The sequence below is a fragment of the Pelodiscus sinensis genome, chromosome 32 (assembly GCF_049634645.1).
Source record: "Pelodiscus sinensis isolate JC-2024 chromosome 32, ASM4963464v1, whole genome shotgun sequence".
NCBI lineage: Eukaryota > Metazoa > Chordata > Testudines > Trionychidae > Pelodiscus > Pelodiscus sinensis.
The window spans coordinates 8,676,097-8,695,121 of record NC_134742.1 but is presented as its reverse complement, the minus strand read 5'-3'; the positions used below and the strand labels follow the sequence as shown (position 1 = coordinate 8,695,121).

General features: G+C 50.9%; 2 protein-coding genes across 13 annotated transcripts in view; one reads left to right on the top strand and one right to left on the bottom strand.

The window, feature by feature from the left end:
• Positions 1-235: 235 nt before the first annotated feature.
• Positions 236-14,830, bottom strand: LOC102459563 (uncharacterized). 12 transcript variants are annotated; one of them, XM_075913961.1, is made up of 5 exons: positions 11,567-11,681; positions 10,902-10,961; positions 7,571-7,742; positions 3,230-3,319; positions 237-2,990 (listed from the first exon to the last, which is right to left on the bottom strand). In XM_075913961.1, exons 3-5 carry the CDS (start codon positions 7,707-7,709, stop codon positions 1,603-1,605), a joined length of 1,617 nt encoding a protein of 538 aa, XP_075770076.1. In that variant the 5' UTR covers positions 7,710-7,742; positions 10,902-10,961; positions 11,567-11,681; the 3' UTR covers positions 237-1,602. The 12 variants fall into 12 exon arrangements, with proteins under 12 accessions (XP_075770066.1, XP_075770067.1, XP_075770068.1 ...); XM_075913957.1 differs by having other exon boundaries at positions 238-2,990; positions 7,571-7,794; XM_075913956.1 differs by having other exon boundaries at positions 238-2,990; positions 7,571-7,794; positions 10,902-11,045; positions 11,567-11,679.
• A 2,674-nt stretch (positions 14,831-17,504) lies between these two features.
• The window catches only part of LOC102457120 (butyrophilin subfamily 1 member A1-like), a 60,098-nt gene continuing 58,577 nt past the window's right edge, over positions 17,505-19,025 (top strand). The window contains exon 1 of the mRNA XM_075913376.1: positions 17,505-18,007. The gene's annotated coding sequence lies outside the window, so the exon portion shown is untranslated. The remainder of the gene's footprint in view (positions 18,008-19,025) is intronic.

The window sequence follows — 19,025 nt, the reverse complement described above, 5'->3', positions numbered from 1 at the left end:
GAAGCTTATTTCGAGTTAATTTCTAAATAGAGCACTATTCCAAAATGTCCCTTAATCCTCTTGGAACAAGGTTTACAAGGACGTTGGAATAGTGTGCCCATTATTTTGTAAGCTATTTTGAAATAATGGGTGCGCTTTTAAGACATGGAAAATGCTATTTCGGGATACTGGAACTATCACGAAACAGCACCACTGCCTAAATGTACCCTAAGGGACATCCCAAAATAAACAACTGAAATTGACTTTAAATAAAGAAATATTTATTAAAGAAAGCAAAAATCAGAAAAGGATAAAGTAACTGAATCAATAAGGACAATGTGAATGATATTTGCCTTAAGACAGGTCAAAGAAATGGGTGATAAAATGTAGCAATTGTTAAAATAACCTCTCAACTAAACTTGAAATTCTTTAAAAAAAAACCAACAACAAACCCTCCCCCCCAAAACTTTGGTTAACTATATAGTGTTATACGACTGAGTATAAAACTAAAATCTATAGACATTACATTTAATGATATTAATTTAATTAAACTTCACTGGTAGTTAAGCATTATTAACACAATTCAATAAGACAGAGAAATAGTATCAGATGACCAAGTATGAACTCAGAGACTAACTAGATTAAAAGAAACTACTTAATTTGATATTAAATCTTTTCAACTAAAACATATTTGGACAAAATGAGAAATTGGATAGGACAAATTGAAAATCATGTAATTTTAACAAAAGCTAATGAAACAATGACTTCTTTTACTTCTGTATTAAGAAGATAACTTTGTGAAGCTAAGCATTATTCTGAAGGTAAATTCAAATGTACCTAATCACTATAGCTCAAAACTCAGCATTGTTTAAACACGTTCCTAGCTAGAAATGGTTGCAATGAAACATACAAAATCTAGGGGTACAAGAATGATCCCAGGGGACAATGCAACAGTACCAAACAGAGAGGATTAGCTCAGATATGATGGTATTAGTAAGCAATGGGGCTGAGATCACACCATTCTCATTGGCATGAACCATTGGCATTTGTGAATCACAGTCTACATACCTTTCTCCCCCAATCCCTTATATATAGAGAGCATAGGCTGCTAACTCAGGCTTTGGGGAACCTGTGATTTTTCTAGGTGCCTAAAAGTTAAGCATTTCAATTCTCAGTGTCACAGTCCCTTGGAGCATTCAGGTCTAAACCACTATCAGGTATAAACCAGAAGTCACATTCTATAAGATGAAGATAGTTCTAGGTTGGGGTAGTCAATAGATGGACCATGTGCCAAATCCAGATCACCAAATACTTTTGGCTGGATTTCCAAATCTTTGTATCTTGAACCAAAAATAATTGATAACATCAGAAGTAAAAGTAGTAGGAGATGGAGGATGTTCACCATTTCTCGAAAAATCACAATCAAATGCAGTCACCATGTACGACTCTTATCTCAGCCTCTTGCTCTGCATGGCTCTGTCCCAGGAAGACGATTTCATTTTCTGCTTTAATAAATATTTCACATCTTAGTTATATGGCCACTCCAGCCTGGCCTGACCCTTTGGAATTCATGGGAATTGGAAAAGGTGTCTTGCACTTGGCCCAGACCTAGCCAGGACATTTCTACGGTTTATGCCCTCTGTGGATTTTCTTATGTGTACTAAGAGTTGAGCTGTGTCGGAAGTTCTTCCCACAGTCAGTGCACTTGTAGGGTTTCTCACCACTGTGGAGTCTTTTGTGTGACAGAAGGTGCGAGCTGCCTCTAAAACTTTTCCCACACTCATTGCACGTGTAAGGTCTCTCATCTGTGTGGGATCTCTGATGAAGAGAAAGGGATGAGTTGTTATAGAAACTTTTCCCACAGTGAAGACATTTGTAGGATCTTTCTCCTCTATGGATTTTCTGATGTTCGGAAAGGGAGGAGCTTGCACGGAAGGTTTTTCCACAGTCCGAGCATTTATAGGGTTTCTCCCCTGTGTGGATCCTCTGGTGAGCGGTAAGTGTAGTTCTGCGAGTGAAGCTTTTCCCACAGTCAGAGCAGTTATATGGTTTCTCTCCTGTGTGGGTTGCTTGATGCGAACGAAGGTTTGAGAGGTAACTAAAGCTTTTCCCACACTCATTGCATTTGTAGGGTCTCTCCCCTGTGTGGGTTCTTTGATGATAATTCAGTTCCTCACTGTAACCAAAGCTTTTCCCACAGTCCAAGCAGTTATAGGGTTTCTCTCCTGTGTGAATTCTCTGATGCTTAACAAGGGATGAACTTTGGCTGAAGCTTTTCCCACACTCAGTGCACTGGTAGGGTCTCTCTCCTGTGTGGGTTCTCTGATGTGACAGAAGGTTTGAGCTCTGAATGAAGCTTTTCCCACAAGTAGGGCATTTATAAGGTTTCTCCCCTGTGTGGGTTCGCTGATGTGACAGAAGAGATGAGCTTACCCGGAAGTTTCTCCCACATTCCCTGCATTCATAAGGTTTCTCACCTATGTGGATTCTTCGATGCTGAATGAGGGTTGAGCTCCGAGTGAAGCTTTTCCCACAGTCAGAGCAGTTATAGATCTTCTTTCGTTCGTGGACTGTCTGGTGTGTAATTAGGGCTGAGCGTTGTTTGAATCCTTTCCCGCAGTCCAGACACGTGTAGGGTCTCTCCCCTGTGTGGGTTCTCTGGTGTGTGGTAAGTTGTGATCTGCACCGGAAACTTTTCCCACAGTCACCGCACGTGGAGGGTGTCTTCCCAGCGGGGACCCTCTGCTGAACTGGGTTTTTGCTTTCCTGAACCAGTGTTTTCTTGAGGGAGGATTTACACTGTCTCTGCCCCTGCTGGTCTTCCTGCTGCCTCACTGGCCTGCACTGACTCTCGCATGCATCTCGCTGCACAGGAGTCTGAGAAACCGCCCCTTCGGATCGTCCTGATGTTGTTCTGTGTGGCTCCGATGGCTCAGGATGTACCTGATTCTCCTCCTTGTTTTCATTCACCATTCCATCACCTGCTACGACAGACAGAATCCAGTCAGTCCCTATGTGGGGGAGAAAGGGGAACAGCGAAGGGCAGAACAAATCCAGGGCAATGCAGGGGAGACTGAAATCGGAGTGGAACCCTGCGCACCTACAACCCCTGCCCCAGCAGAGAGAGAGGAGGGGACCTAGCATTCAAACAGAGACCGAGGCAAGGGCTGAAGGGTCCGACATGCCTAAGTGACGTCTTGTCATGAAGATACAATCACTGGTTTTCAAAGCAGTGTAGCTGATTCCTCACCTGTGCTGGGAACTCTCAGGATCTCCCATTCCTGGAGCTTCCCCCCTCGTTCCAACCAGGAGGTGACACTGGGTTTGGAAACTGGAAACCCTGTGGGGAGGGGGACGACAAGGAAATAAGTGTTGATCTTGTGCAGCCAGCTCAGTGCAATTACTGCGTTGAGCCCCAGGAGCTAAATAACCAGCCCAGAAAGGCTCCTGCCTCTCCCCATCCCCACACTGCAGGAACTGGGCTGTCACACACGGTACGTCTACTCAGCGACATTATTTCGGAATAACTTAGTCCGCGTCTACACAACAGGCAGTTCTTCCGAAATAGTGTCAAAATACAGTCACGCTGGAGGACTTCTCACGCCAACTCCCGTAGCCCTCATTGTACGAGGAGTAAGGGAAGTCGGGGGAAGAGCGCTTTATTTCAAAATAAGTGCCATGTAGATGCTCCCAGTTTTGAAATAAGCCACGCAATTGACGTAGCTCAGTTTTGCATCACTTATTTCAAGTTAAGCCTTGCTGTGTAGATGCACCTTTGATCAGCCCCTGATAGGCTGGTCCAGACCCCTCTGCCTAGCGAATTACCAACATGTAGTTCTCTAGGGGTGTATCTAGACTACAGGGTTTTGTTGACAAAAGTGGGCTTCTGTCGACAAAACTATACCTGCGTCTACACTACCACCGAGTTCTACATAACATCGACTGAACGCGGCAGTTTTGTCAACGGCGGTAAACCTCATTTTACGAGGAATAACACCTTTTGTCGACAAAGTTCTGTCGACAGGTGTTATCGTATCTACACTGTCCTTTGCGTCTACACTGTCATGTTAACAAAGCGGCTTGCTTTGTCGACAGAACTGGATGTCGTCTAGACGCTTTGTCGACAGAAGCTTTGTCGAAAGTATCTGTCAACAAAAGCCGGTAGTCTAGACGTACCCTAGGAGCTGAGCAGATGCTGCTGCTTTCTAGACACGGGGACCATAAAACTTCCATCACTGTCAATTACACTCCCTCCCACGGCACGTGCCTATCGCTCCTTCCCATTGGGACCTTGGGACCTTGTTGGGCTGCGGGTTGTCTCATTGTGTCTCTGTGCAGGGCTTGGCACTGACCACGGCCTCTTGAGCCCTAAAACGCATTGTCAGGAAACAAACAGAGGAAAACAACTCTAGCCCCGGGAAGAAGGGCATCACATCCTCGCCTCCAGGGCAGAGAACAAAGATCCTCCCCCCATGGCATCAGAATGGACTCGCCCTAAGGCCCTATCCTCATGCCAATCACTGGCCAGTCATCCATTCTCTACCCCTGCAGGCACTGGGCTGGCTGACTCTCCCTGTGCCTCAGCCTGCAACAAGCACCAAACACCCAGGGACACCTATTCCCCTCCCACTACAGCTAAACACCTTGCACACGTAGGGCCGCAGGGACCTTCAGTGACCAAGTGCCAGCTAAAGCCATATTGGCCTCATTATTCTTCCGACCTTTCCTTCACCTTGGGACAGTTTGCTGCTGTGCCCCAAATACTGTCTCTGTGAGAAAGTGCCAGCTCTCCTGAAGCCCTGTTTCTTGTAGGCTACGTCTACACTAGAGGGCTTTGCTGACAGAGAGTATGCTAATGAAGCACTCATTAGCATTTGTCGTGCTGTCATTAGCATATTCTCTGCCCAATGCTTTTTGCGCAAGTTGTTTTTGCACAAAAACAAGCAGTGTAGACGGATCCGTTTTGCACAAAAAAAACCCCAAAACCCTTTTGTGCAAGATCCTTATGCCTCACAAAAGTAGGTATACGGATCTTGCACAAAACGGATCCACCTACACTGCTTGTTTTTGCGCAAAAACCTCTTGCGCAAAAAACCTCGGGCAGAGAATACGCTAATGATAGTGCGACAAATGCTAATCAGCGCTTCATTAGCATACTCTCTGCCAGCAAAACCCTCTAGTGGAGACATAGCCTTAGATTTGCTTCCCATGGGATCGCACTTAGTAGCTCTCTGAGGGTATGTCTAGACTACATGCCTCTGTCGTCAGAGGCATGTAGATTAGGCTACCCGGCTTAAGGAAATGAAGCCGCGATTTAAATAATTGCAGCTTCATTTAAATTTAAATGGCTGCCACACTCTGCCGACCAGCTGATGATCAGCTGTTTGTTGGCAGATCAGGGCAGTCTAGACGTGCCGCAGTTGACAAGGAAGCCTTTGTCGACCGGTGCAGGTAAACCTGGTTTCACAAGGCATACCTTGTGATTCGTGGTGGTTTGATGAATTCTGCCTTGAGTCCAAAGACACGAATGATTTTCCACCTAACATACAGATCTGCAAACATACATTCTTACGGTGCATCTACATGGCATCCTAAACTTGAAATAAGATATGCAATTTGCACTACTTAGTGCGAAATAGCTTATTTTGAAATTTGGCGCATCCACACAGCACCCAATTTCAAAATAAAGCACTATTTCGAGCTATCCCTTACTCCTTGTGCAATGAGGTTTACTGGGCTGGCGAAATAGTGGGCACGTTATTTAAAAAAAATTTTCAAAATAATGGGCAGCTTGTGTAGACATAAGGTAGCTATTTCGGTGTAAAGGCTAGTAGGGAGTATTATGAACATCTTGTCTGACCTCCTAAGCCAGTGGTCCCCAATCTTTTTGTGACCAATAGCACATGCATGTTTTCAGAAGCGTGTGGCGGGTGCCAACAATTTTTCAAGGCTTATTTTGTATTTTACATTAAATAATACGAAAAGCATCATATTTAATATTACATAATACATGAATCCATAAGATAAAAAAGGTAATTTTACATGTAAAAGCTATTAAATTATTTGGCAATTTATTCAGCCCCCCCCTCCCCCCTTGGAGAAAAATAGAAAAAAGGCGTCACATGTGCAAACTGAAGGCTATTTTCATATTAAATGTGAATTGGGTAAATTTGATAGAAACAATTTCGTTGGATAATTTTTATTTTAATGATATTGTAATTCATTTTTAAACAAAATTCTGCATTCATAAAAAGGGGGGATGTCCAAATTTTGAGCAAAGAAGCACCCCCCCCCCAAAAAAAAATCATGGCACCTTTAAATCTTACACTCCCCATCCCCACCATCTGCTGCCATGTCTCCTTCCCTTGCTCCTTCAGCCTGGAAGAACTGCCCGCATCTACACGTGGAAGTGAAATGGGAGTTGAAGTAAAGCCCTTAATTCGAATTAGCTGTTAAACCTCATTCCAGGAGGAATAACCGCTAATTTGAGAGAGGGCTTTACTTTGAACTCCCGTTGCACTGCCGCATGTAGACATGGACAGTTCTTCCAGGCTAGTCAATTTCCAAAATGGTGACCGCCCGGGAACATGCTAATGAAGTGCAGGATATTTAAATCCCACGCTTCATTTGCAATTTTGGTCGCCCTCATTAGCCTCTTTAGTTCGAACTAGGGGGCTAGTGTAGACATACCCTCAGAGAGCACCTATACAGCCATTATTCCGACTTCTGTAAACTTGATTCTACGAAAAATAACACTCGATTCCGAAATAGCTATTTCGAAATAAGGCATGTGTAGACGCTCCACTGCTGCTATTTCAAAATAGCCTAGGGCTATTCTAAGTTATTCCTCCTGGGGCTCTAAATCGAGGTAACGTGTCTACACCAGAGGAGCCTGCCTCAGACTAATTTTGAGGTTTCCCTGCAGTGTAGACGTGCTATTTCAGAATAAGCTATTTCAGAATCACTATTCCAGAATAGCTTATTCAGAAACAACTGTGCAGTATAGACATAGCCATGTAGAGAAACCCTAATGTCACTGAAACCAACCCCAGCCCCCAGGAGCAACAGCCTCTTTCAGAGAACTCAAGCTACTGGTGGGAGAAAGAAGCCGTAGGAGAAACTGGCCCCAGCAGGCTGGTAGGAGAATGAAGAACACTTTGGTGCCTCCTGCTAAGACAACAGCCTGAGACAGATCACGGGCAAAGTGCAAATCAAGCTTCTGTGAGAATCTGGACAGGTAGGCACAGCTGAGTCGTGAGACACCGGTCCAGCCCTGAGATTACAACCTGCTCCAAGGACGGAAATAACCTTATTTTAAGAGGGATAAGGGATCTTTCGGAAAAGGCTTTATTTTCCGAAAGATCCACGTCTAGACTGGCGCTTTTCTCCGGCAAAGCTCCGTGCCGAAAAAAGCAGCAGCCATGTTTATGCTAATGAAGCGGGGGAGATTTAAATCCCTGCTTCATTAGCAATTGCAATGTGTCTAATTTGCATCCCTTTTACGAAAAAGATGCAATCTAGACGTAGCCTCCAGGTACTTTTAAGGCTCCTACACCCAGCTCCTGATACCAGAGAGGACAGGAATCCTTACCCAGTGAGGCCACGGTCTCATAATTCTCCCACATCACGTCCCTGTAGAGGGCTCTCTGACCCGGGTCCAGCAGCGCCCATTCCTCTTCAGAGAAATACACAGCTACCTCCTCGAAGGTCACCGGCTCTGCCACAGCCATTTCCTTTCCTTGTCTCTCCAGGGACCGGATGACCTGGAGCAAAAAGTGTCTGTGGTTCTGCCGCTGGTCAGGGCAAGACGCGTGCCTGGGGAGGGTTCGGAAGGGATTTAGTCAGACCCTGATTCCCCCAGACTTTCTCTGTCATCCTAGGGCAATGCTAAATCAGTAGCTGGAGTTCGGATGTAGGTGTCTAAATCATGCGCCTGTACTGAAAGATCCTGGCCTTCGTCCCTTTATTTACAGCCCAGACCTCTGACCAGAACGAAACCCACAGAGAGCTTTCTTCAATCCTCTCCGCCACAGGGATGAAGTGAAATCAAGGGGCCCACAGGGAAGTTTGACATTAAACACTTGGCTGTTTATGGAACGAGATCCCAAGGTTAAATTAAATAAAATTCATGGAGATTGCCTATCTCCTAAAACTGGAAAGGACCTTGAAAGGTTATTGAGTCCAGTCCCCTGCCTTCACAGCAGGACCAAGTATTATCCCTGACAAATTGTTGCCCCCAATTTCTAAATGGCCTCTACAAGGATTGAATTCACAACCCTGGGTTTAGCAAGCCAATGCTCAAACCACTGAGCTATCCCTCCCCCCATGTTAACATAGTTTAACATGAAGGGATCCCTGACTCTTCCAGCCTGACTGTCTGTCAGGGTGCACTTAACTTGAAATCAGCTATGCAGTGAGCTATGTCAGTTGTGTAGCTCTGTGGTCGCCTGCCAGTAGATCGGGATCTACTGGTAGATCCTGGAGCCTTTGACAGGGGATCCTGACAGGTTTGGCCAAGAGGCTGTCAAGTGCCGGCACTTCAGCTGCCCCTCTCAGCACTGCCATGCTGCTCCTGCCCTCTGCCTTGGAGCTGCCCTCCAGCCCTGGGAGCCTCTTGCTGTGCAGGGCACGGGAAGAAGAGGAAGGGGCAGGAGTGCTGATGTGAGGGTGCCCCTCCCTCCACCCTGTATCCCATCTCCACAGAGCAGAGGGGGGCAGGGATGGAGGGAGTTTGCTGGCTGCTTTTGGGAGTGGTGCAGGGCCAGCAGGGCCTTGGCCCCACTGCACCACCACCAGAAGCCACCTGTGGTAAGCGGTGCCCAGCTGGAGCCAGCATTCCAAACCCCAGCCCAAGTCCTGAACCCCCTCCTGCACCCAAAAGCCCGGAGTCCCCCTGCACCCAAACTCCCCCTCAGAACCTGCGCCCTGAACCCCCTCCTGCACCTCAACTCCCTGCCCCAGGCTCAGCTCAGAACCCCTCCCACACTCCACAGCTTTTAGCTCTAGATCAGAGACTGCATCCCCCTCCCTCGCACCCCAGCTCTCTGCCCCCAGCCTGATAAAAGTGAGAGAGGGTGGCGGAGGGAGGAGGATGGAGTGAGCAAGGGTGGTGCCTTTGGAGACGGGGCAGGAGGGAGGCGGGGCTGGAGTGTTGGGTTAGAGGGGGATCCTGGATTGCACTTACATTCTAGAAGTGATCTCTTGCTTAAAAAGGCTGGAGACCACTGGCAGAGCTTATTTCGAAATAGGGAGTGTCTACACAGCACTTATTTCGAAACAGAGCTCTCTTCCTCCGACTTCCCTTACTCCTTAGACCAGGGGTGGGCCCTTTTGCTCCCCCGCCCCCAGGCCAATTAGGGCCTGGAGGCAGGGGAGCGTGAAATTTCCTCCCGCCCTGGCAAGACCACACAGCGCGTTGAAGCGCCATGCACTCCTCGCAGGGCGGGGGAAGGGTGGGAGGAGGCTTCACGCACTCCTCCCGCCCCCAGGCCAATCAGGGCCTGGGGGCGGGGAAGCTGCACAAAACTTCCTTCGCCCTGCCCTGGCCCTGCGAGACGTGTGCGGCACTTCAAAGTGTGACGTGCGCCTCGCAGGGCGGGAGGAGGTTTTGTTTGGCCTGGAGGTGGGGAAGCGTGCCAGCCCTCTTCCCACCCTGCCAGGGGCATGAGTGCCTAGTGGGAAGGGGGGATAAAAGGGCTCACCCACCCCCACATCAATCATGGCCTGTGGGTGGGGTATCCGAGAAGCATCCTGGCCCTGCCACTTCCAGGGCGACCCGGGGCCACTTCAAAAATTTTTGAAGTGGCCCCCAGCCAAAATTTATTGCCCACCCCTGCCTTAGACAATGAGGATTACAGGAGTCAGAGTCAGAAGTCCTCCAGCTTGACAGTATTTTGACATTATTTCAAAATAACTGCCTGCTGCGTAGACGTGGACTAAGCTATTCCGAAATAATGTTGCTATGTAGACGTTCCTTCTGAGACCATCCACTATAACCCAGTTAACCTGCATCAACCCCAAAGACATCTTTGTCCAAAACATATGATCTAGAAGTTATCCAGCGAGGATCTGAAGAGACCAAAGTGGTGGATTCTCCACATCTTGATCATTTCTTCCTGTGCTTAATCACTTTCACGATTCATCTTAATGCCTCCTTCTAATCACATTTATCTGCCTTCAGCTTCCAGACACCAGGGCTATGTCTACACTGGCATGATTTTCCGGAAATGCTTTTAACGGAAAAGTTTTCCGTTAAAAGCATTTTCGGAAAAGCGCGTCTAGATTGGCAGGACGCTTTTCTGCAAAAGCACTTTTTGCAGAAAAGCATCTGTGGCCAATCTACACGCGCTTTTCCGCAAAAAAGCCCCGATCGCCATTTTCGCAATCGGGGCTTTTTTGCGGAAAACAAATCTCTGCTGTCTACACTGGCCCTTTTGCGCAAAAGTTTTTCGGAAAAAGACTTTTGCCCGAATGGGAGCAGCATAGTATTTCCGCAAAAGCACTGACAATCTTACATGAGATCGTCAGTGCTTTTGCGGAAATTCAAGCGGCCAGTATAGACAGCTGGCAAGTTTTTCCAGAAACGCGGCTGCTTCTCCGGAAAAAGTGGCCAGTCTAGACACAGCCCAGCTCATTTTAGGCCTTTCGCCACAAGAGAAACAATCCGCCCTCCCCGTCAGTGAAATGCTTGGCTAGCGACTCCCCAGAAGCATTTCCACCGACAACTGGTCCAGGGACATGGGACTTGGGGAGACCCAGATAGCACAGGACAGAACCAAGCACAGAGATGGGGGGTGGGGATCTCAAGCCGGCTGCATCCCCTACATCAGCCTGGCAGCACCCAGAGCTCTCCAAGCCTCGGAAGGGGCAGAGATACCGGACTGTTAGCTGCCCACTCCTGCTCTGGCCACCAAAACACTCACCCAGGGCTCGGCCTGCCCAATATGCGCCTGTCACACTTGGGCCTTCAGACGCTCCAGAACCTACACACGGAAAGAGCCTGGAACCGTCACCGTCTGGCTGCAGCCTGCACAAAGAACCTTTCTTGCTCCCCACCGGGTTTGCCCCTGAGGACACAGGCCGGGTCAGCAGGTCACCCTCCCCCCCCCCTCAATCCATTACATTTTTTTTTAGCCAAAAACAGACCAGGCTGAGCGCCTCCCTGTTTCTCCCCGGAAGGATTTTTCTCCCACCCAGGCAGCCTGTTGGGGGCTGTTTCCTGCATGCTCTGCAGCGAGGGAGGGTCTGCCCGAGGGCGGGGGGATTATCTGCCAGTCTAAACACCCCCCTTCTCCCCCTATTCTTGAAGCAGGAGAACCGACTGGCAAAAGGAGCCAGGGGTGTGCAGGGGGGGGGGGGGGGGCTCACCGCTTTCTCATGCACCCTGCACAGTCACGGCCCAGGGGCTGCAGGCAGGGGGGGCTGGGAGCCGGAACCCCCCCACGGGTGGCTCCCTCCTGCCCCTTCCCCCTCGGGCTGGGAGACTCGAGCCCTGGCTCTCCCGGGGCTGGCTCGGCTCCTGCACGCCGGTGCAGCCGCGCTAGGACTCGCCCCCCCGGAGCAGCGCTGCCCGGGGCTCGCTGCTCACCTGCGGCTCCGGGGCGGTGATTGGGGCGGGCTCTGCAGCCGCCGATCAGCCCTCCCCGGCTCCCCCCGCAGAGGCAGCCGCAGCCTGGGGCTGACCCGGGAAGTCCAGCCCCCGGCGGCTGAGCAGTGGCAGCGGCTGAAGCCGCCGCCCGCCCCCTTGCGGGGCCGGCACCGAAAGCGGAGGGGGGAGCGGGACGCGACCAGGCTGCCCCCGGGGTGTGACATTGGGGGGAGATGCAAGCCAGGCTGCGGGGCTGGGGTCCAGGCAGGAGGGTGCCCCGCAGCGCCCCCTGTCTGAATGGTTCGGTGTCAGTAGCCCCTGCCCACTCCCGGGCACGTCTACACAGCCTGGCTAAAGCCCAGGTAGGCAGCTTGAGCCAAGGGTACGTCTACACGGCAAGGCTATGTCTGCACTGGCACGATCTTGCGCAAAAAACTCTTCAGCGCCGGAGTTCTTGCGTTAAAGTAGTTGTGCAAGAGAGCGTGGACACTGGCATGTGCTTTTGCGCAAGAGCAGCCATGCCAGGCTACGTCTAGACTGGCATGATTTTCCGCAAATGCTTTTCACGGAAAAAGTTTTTCCGTTAAAAGCATTTGCGGAAAAGAGCGTCTAGATTGGCACGGACGCTTTTCCGCACAAAGTGCTTTTTTGCGGAAAAGCGTCCATGCCAATCTAGACGCGCTTTTGCGCAAAAAAGCCCCGATCGCCATTTTAGCCATCGGGGCGTTTCTGCGCAAAACAGTCCTGTGCTGTCTACACTAGCCCTCTTGCGAAAATGATTTGCGCAAGAGGGCTTTTGCCCGAATGGGAGCAGCATAGTATTTCCGCAAGAACACTGACAATCTTACATGAGATCCTCAGTGTTCTTGCGGAAATTCAAGCGGCCAGTGTAGACAGCTGGCAAGTTTTTCCGCAAAAGCAGATGATTTTGCGGAAAAACTTGCCAGTCTAGACACCGCCCCAGTGTAGACGCTCTCGCCCAAGAAAGCTCCAATGGCCATTTTAACTATAGGGCTTTCTTGCGCAAGAAATTTATGTTGTCTACACTGGCCTCTTGTGCAAGAATAGTTGTTTTTCCGGAAAAACACTGACGGTTTTACATTAGATCGTCAGTGCTTTTCTGGAAATTCAAGGGGCCAGTGTAGACAGCTGGCAAGTTATTCCGGAAAAGCAGCTGATTTTCCGGAATAAGCGGCCAGTGTAGACACAGCCCCTGTGTGCACAGTGCCTAAAGCCAAGTTAAGCTATTTCGACTTAAGCTACGCAATTGACGAAGCTGAAGTTGCGTAGCTTAATTCGACTTTAGCCCTGCTGTGTAGAAGTACCCCTACAGTCCCTGTCCTTTCTCCCTTTGTAATGGCTTGTGTTTAAAACTTATTTCACTCCTGCTTTGGTTCTTAGCACTCCTTCATTTCCCTCCATTAGGCCTGTCCAGATGGATGCCATTTTGTCACTTCAGTTTTTGCAATACATCATCGTAGCAGTGATTTTATTAATATTAGTAAATAAAAGTTGATTGTACAGGTTAAACCTCTCTAGTTTGCCACCCTTGGATCTGACTGGTGCAGAACCAGAGAATTTGCCAGGTCACAGCATTAACAGTACTTCCACTGCTTGCTGGGCTCTTACACTACATCTAGGTTACGTCTACACTGCCATGATTTTCCAAAAATGCTTTTAATGGAAAAGTTTTCCGTTAAAAGCATTTTCGGAAAAGCGCGTCTACATTGGCAGGGTGCTTTTCCGGGTGCGATCGGGGCTTTTTTGCGGAAAACACTACTGTGCTGTCTACACTGGCCCTTTTGCGCAAAATAAGATCTCCTTTTTTTGGCACTGGTGAGGCCACGTCTGGAGTATTGCATCCAGTTCCGGCCCCCCAGAATGGTAATCCATTTTATTATGTGGACACCTGGCTGAGGGATCGGTTTGCCTTTTGTCTCTGAGGAGCTGGTTTGTCCAGAAAGGATGTGGATGCATTGGAGAGGGTCCAGCAGAGGGCAATGAAAATAATGAAGGGGCTGGAGCACATGACCTACGAGGGGAGGCTCAGGGATTCAGGCTTATTTAGTCTGCAGAAGAGAAGAGTGAGGGGGGATTTGATAGCAGCCTTCAACTTCCTGAAGGGAGGTTCCAAAGAGGATGGAGAGAGGCTGTTCACAGTAGCTAGTGATGGCAGAACAAGGAGCAATGGTCTCAAGTTTCAGTGGGGGAGGTCTAGGTTGGATATTAGGAAAAACTATTTCACTAGGAGAGTGGTGAAGCACTGGAATGGGTTCCCTAGAGAGGGGGTGGAATCTCCATCTCTAGAGATTTTTAAGTCTCAGCTTGACAAAGCCCTGGCTGGGTTGATTGAGTGGGGGTTGATCCTGCTTTGGTCAGGGGCCTGGACTCGATGATTCCTGAGGTCTCTTCCAATCCGAGGAGTCTATGATCCCCAGAAATGTGTGTATTGTACCACCCAACTTGTCCTGGACAATACAAGCACCTGGAAGAGAGTGACCAACTAGGGGCAGGGCTCTCCATACTGTTGGGGAGGATGAGCTATGGGGCAGGCACTGGGGAACAGAGAGAATTCGAACCCAGAGCGAATTAGGAGGCAGGTAAGTAGTCCCCTCCCACCAAACCTCTCTCCCCAGCCCTCGGCCACAGAGGGGAGCCTCATTCGCCAACAGACCTCCAGCCAGAAGCCCTGCCTCCCCCCCCACCTCCGGCAAGGAGTCACCCACCCACTGGCCTGACCCCCCCCCCCGCACACAAAGAGTTGCCTGCCCTCCAGCTGGTTCTCAGCCAGGGTGTGGCGGGCCCTTCCCGCCTGTCCCCCCAACACCATCTATAGCTGGCCCTTTAAGCATGGCCAAGGCCCTCTGGCCTGAGTCCATAGCGCAGTCTATAGCTGGCCCCTTAAGCAAGGCCTAGGCCCTCCGGCCTGAGTCCACAATGTAGTTCAGGGTTATAGCGGGGCACACCCCCGGGTAGGAGGACCTGGGCCCACCCTACTCCACCAGGTCCCAGCCCAGGGCCCTGTGAGCGACCGGGTAACGGGTCACTCCCTCGGCGGGGCAGTCCGGCCGAAACGCACCGAGGTTCCCTGGGCGGGAGAGGCGACTCCCGCTCCTGCCCTGGGCAACTTCCTACCCAGTTCCCGGGGGTGCCTTCCCCTGTACCTGCCCAGCTGGCTGCGAGCTCCGTGCCGGCGTCCCCTCGGTAGGTAGTCCCGGGATTACCCCAACTCGCCTCCGCGTCCCTTTCGGCCTCTCCTGGTGTCCCCGGCAACAGCTGAGTGGGACCTCCCTGCCCCGGTCCTTCTCCTCTGGCTGTCTCTCTCAACTGAGTCCTTCCCCAGGCTTTTATAGCCCCGCTGCAGCCCGGGCGTGCTCGGTAGGGCTGTGGGGGAGGAGCCTCTACAGCCAGGTAACCCTGGCTGGGCCCTGTAGGTTCAGTGAGGGGCTGCCTCGCCCCGTCACACAGGGGTACACATGCCCCTGGGTTACACAGAGATCTTCTGGGATGCATCAACTCATCTAGGGTATGTCTACACTACAGCACTAATTCGAACTAACTTAATTCGAATTAGTTAATTCGAACTAAGCTAATTCGAACTAGTGCATCTAGACCTAAAAACTAGTTTGAATTAGCGTTTTGCTAATTCGAACTAGCATGTCCACACTGAGTGGACCCTGAACCGGGGTTAAGGCTGGCCGGAAGCAGTGCCGGCAGGGCATCAGGTTAGGACTTAGAGCGTGGAGCTGCTGTCTCAGACTAGCCGAGGGCTATGCTTAAACGGATCCGACCACAACCCCGGACAGACAGTTCTCAGGGATTCCCTGCTTGCTTGTCTAACTCAGTGAGGGACAGCAAAGCAGTCCTGGCTTGGAGTGCCCTGAATGCCCACACTGGGCACATCACAGCACTCGGCCATCAGACCAGCTGCACTTGCCGTAGGCTGCCATCCAGGGGAGGGACAATCGGGGGGCTGCAGGAGAGCTTCCACCCCGAGGAGCCTGCAGAGCCACCCCAGTCCTCCCCATCGGGGGCTCGTACCCCATTCCTTCCTCACCTCCTTCCACTTACCCCTCCCTAGCCCCCCTTCCTGATGTACAAAATAAAGGACACGTGTGTTCAAAAATAGAAACTCTTTTTATTCAACAAAACTCGGGGAGACTGGGAAAAGGAGGTGGGAGAGGGGAAGAGAGAGGGTGGGAGAGGGGAGGGCCAACAGAAATGATCAGGGATTTGGAACAGGTCCCATATGAAGAGAGGCTAAAGAGACTGGGACTTTTCAGCTTAGAAAAGAGGAGACTGAGGGGGGATATAATAGAGGTCTATAAAAGCATGAGTGGTATGGAGAGGGTGCATAAAGAAAAGTTCTTCATTAGTTCCCATAATAGAAGGACTAGAGGACACCAAATGAAATGAATGGGTAGCAGGCTTCAAACTAATAACAGAAAGTTCTTCTTCACAAAGCAAAGAGTCAACCTGTGGAACTCCTTGCTGCAGGAGGCTGTGAAGGCTAGAACTAGAACAGAGTTTAAAGAGAATTTAGATAAATTCATGGAGGTTGGGTCCATGGAGTAGTATTATCCAGGGGGTAGAAATGGTGTCCCTGGCCTCTGTTTGTGGAATGGCTTGGTCATTGTCTTCGGTCCATCCCCTCCAGGGTCCCTAGGGTTGGCCGCTGTCAGCAGACAGGCTACTGGGCTAGATGGACCTTTGGTCTGACCCAGTACAGCCATTCTTATGTTTTTATGTTCTAAGGTCAGGGCTCAGGGTTGGGGTCTCACTCGATCACCTTGATTTTCATGCAAACCTGCTCCTGGGTGGCCAGGCTGGCAGCTATCCTGCCCTAGGCGGCCACTTTCCTGTGCCTAGTGTGGCGGTCGTGGATGTTGGAGGCTTCCCCCAAACCTCGATGAGGTCCACGATGTCCGCACTAGACCAGGCAGGCGCCCGCCTCCTGCAGCCCTGGGCAGGCTCCTGGGAGCCGCCAGCCTGGTCCCAGGAAGAGGCGGAGGGCTGGGTGGCAGCAGGTGGCTGGTTCGTGCCGTGCCAGGTGCAGGGTCTGCTGACTGGGTGCTGACAAGTTTGCACCTGGCACGGGCACCGTAGCCAGACCGTGCCCCTTTAAGGGCTCCGGGGCTGGGAGGGGGGCAGACAAGTTTCCCTGGTGTTGCCCAGAGTGGCCACCAGGGCAAGCTGGGGAGGGCTAGCCTCCCACTAGTTCGAATTAAGTGGCTACACAGCCCTTAATTCGAATTACTTAATTTGAACTAGGCGTTAGTCCTCGTGCAATGAGGTTTACCTAGTTTGAATTAAGCGCCCCGCTAGTTCGAATTAAGTTCGAACTAGCGGTTTGCCTGTGTAGCGCCTATCAAAGTTAATTCGAACTAACGTCTGTTAGTTCAAATTAACTTTGTAATGTAGACATACCCCTAGATATTTGCCTCCTTTTATAACAGGCAACCCAGCAAGCTCCAACCAAGACAAAAGAAACTGAAATTCCATAAATGACTTGTTTAGACTCCTCTATATACTATACACTGCAATGTTAGTACACAATTTATAGCCCCATTGGTTTCTTTTATAAGAATATGGTAAAAGGGGAAAGTCAGCCACCCCAGCTGTGACGCTTTTCTATGTCTGATTTTGGAAGCAAGCTGTTTTCAAGCGAGGTGAAACTTTATGCAACACAAGCCTGATTCCTGAAAGGGCCCAGAACAGTTGGGAGGCACCAGACCAGCCACAGACCCTCACCCTGCAAGGGCCTCCTCCCAGCTGGGCGCTGATATCCAAGTCAAGCCCCAGGGGCCCAGCCCAGGGGCTGACTGCCGATTACAGCTTTACTGGAATGTTTGTTTGGGGTTTTTTTTTTTCACAAAAGCCTCCAGGACTGGCAGGTTGCCAGGGGGACTGTTCTTCCTTAGCAAACTGCAGAGTCAGTTTCCAGGAAGGGAAACACACCCAGGCGCTCACTGCTGCAGGCGGGACAAATTTCACAGCTCAGGAAAGTAAAACTAAAACCTGTTACACTGTCCCCCGGGAACCCGGGCTGCAAAGAACCCCGGGGATAAACCTCTCGGATGAAGCAAGTTGCCCCGTCTGTCTGGAGTAGTTCACAGACCCAGTGACCATGGACTGTGGACACAACTTCTGCCGAGTCTGCAGCAGCCAGGGCTGAGACAGACTGGAAAAAGGTTTTGGCCTTGGTGCAGAAAATCTGCTCCGGCCCACCAGGCAGCTGGCAAAGGGCCTAGAACTAGCCCGGCAGCTGAGTTTGCAGGCAAGGAAGGGAGCTGGAGGGGATGGGGCTGTGTGGGGAGCCCCACAAAGTGTCCTGTGAAGAGGGCCAAGCAAAGCTCCGTCAGCCGGGTGTATGGCAGAGCTCAGGCTGCCAGTGACACTTCGCCGGAGCCCAAGGCAGGGGACTGCTGTCCGCTTTAACAGGTGAGAGCTTTGGATTTTAATCCCAGGTTAATTCATTGCCAGGTGCCTGGCCCAGGGCTCACGTCATTGTTCAACCCTGCCCAGCCTTCCCTGGAGGAACGTGACGAAGTTCATCCGGCTTGACAAAGCCCTGGCCGGGTTGATTTAGTTGGGATTGGTCCTGCCTAGAGCAGGGGGCTGGACTTGATGACTCCTGAGGTCTCTTCCAGCTCTGTGATTCTATGATTCTATGAACGTTTCAAGGCCATTGGTTGTTTTTAAGTTGTTTCTATGAGGAGTAAGCTCCGGGGCAGCGTGGCAAGAAGGGCAAAAAAAAAAAAAAATGGAGCCTGTAAAGATGCCGGCGGTGGAAACCGCTGCTTTGGGAAGCAGAACCTGTTCCCGGGTCTGTTCCTATTCGTGAAACAAGGATCCTGCCCACGCCGCAACAGCTGTTACATGCTGAGCAAGGGTTAAATCCAAGCGGTTCGGCCACATCATGGGGCAGTGACTGCGACCTTCTCCCCGGAGAAAGGGAAGTTACGAGCTGGGGCCATCACACCAGGGGCTCAGACAAACTGGAGTGTCCCCTTCCCCTCCCCCCCAGAGTGTGGGGCAGCCACTGGCCCTTGGGGGGAAACGCAGTTAGCACCCAGCCCTAGGAGCCCTTGGCAGGGCGGGGTCTGAGGGCAGCACTGTGGTTCTTTTCAGACATGAAGACGCTCCCTGGTGGGTGACCGGCGGTGGGAGATGTGAGGGGAACCCGGCGGGGTGCGTGCAGCAAGGGCAGGTGCAGTTATAAGGAGAGGGCGGGGTTCCTGCCACGGGGGGGGGGGGGGGGATGAGGCGGATGGGAGAGGAGGGACAGTGGGGATGGGAACAGGGGCCATTCCCCTCCGCTGGGTGTACCAACCTACTGCCCAGTGACCTGCGGGGTGGGGTAAGGGCAGAGCTGAACCCTGACAGCAGCACCCGATTGGCAGAATGCCGGGGCCTGGTTTGGTCCACAGCTTCTAGAGCAGTGTTTCTCAACCTTTTT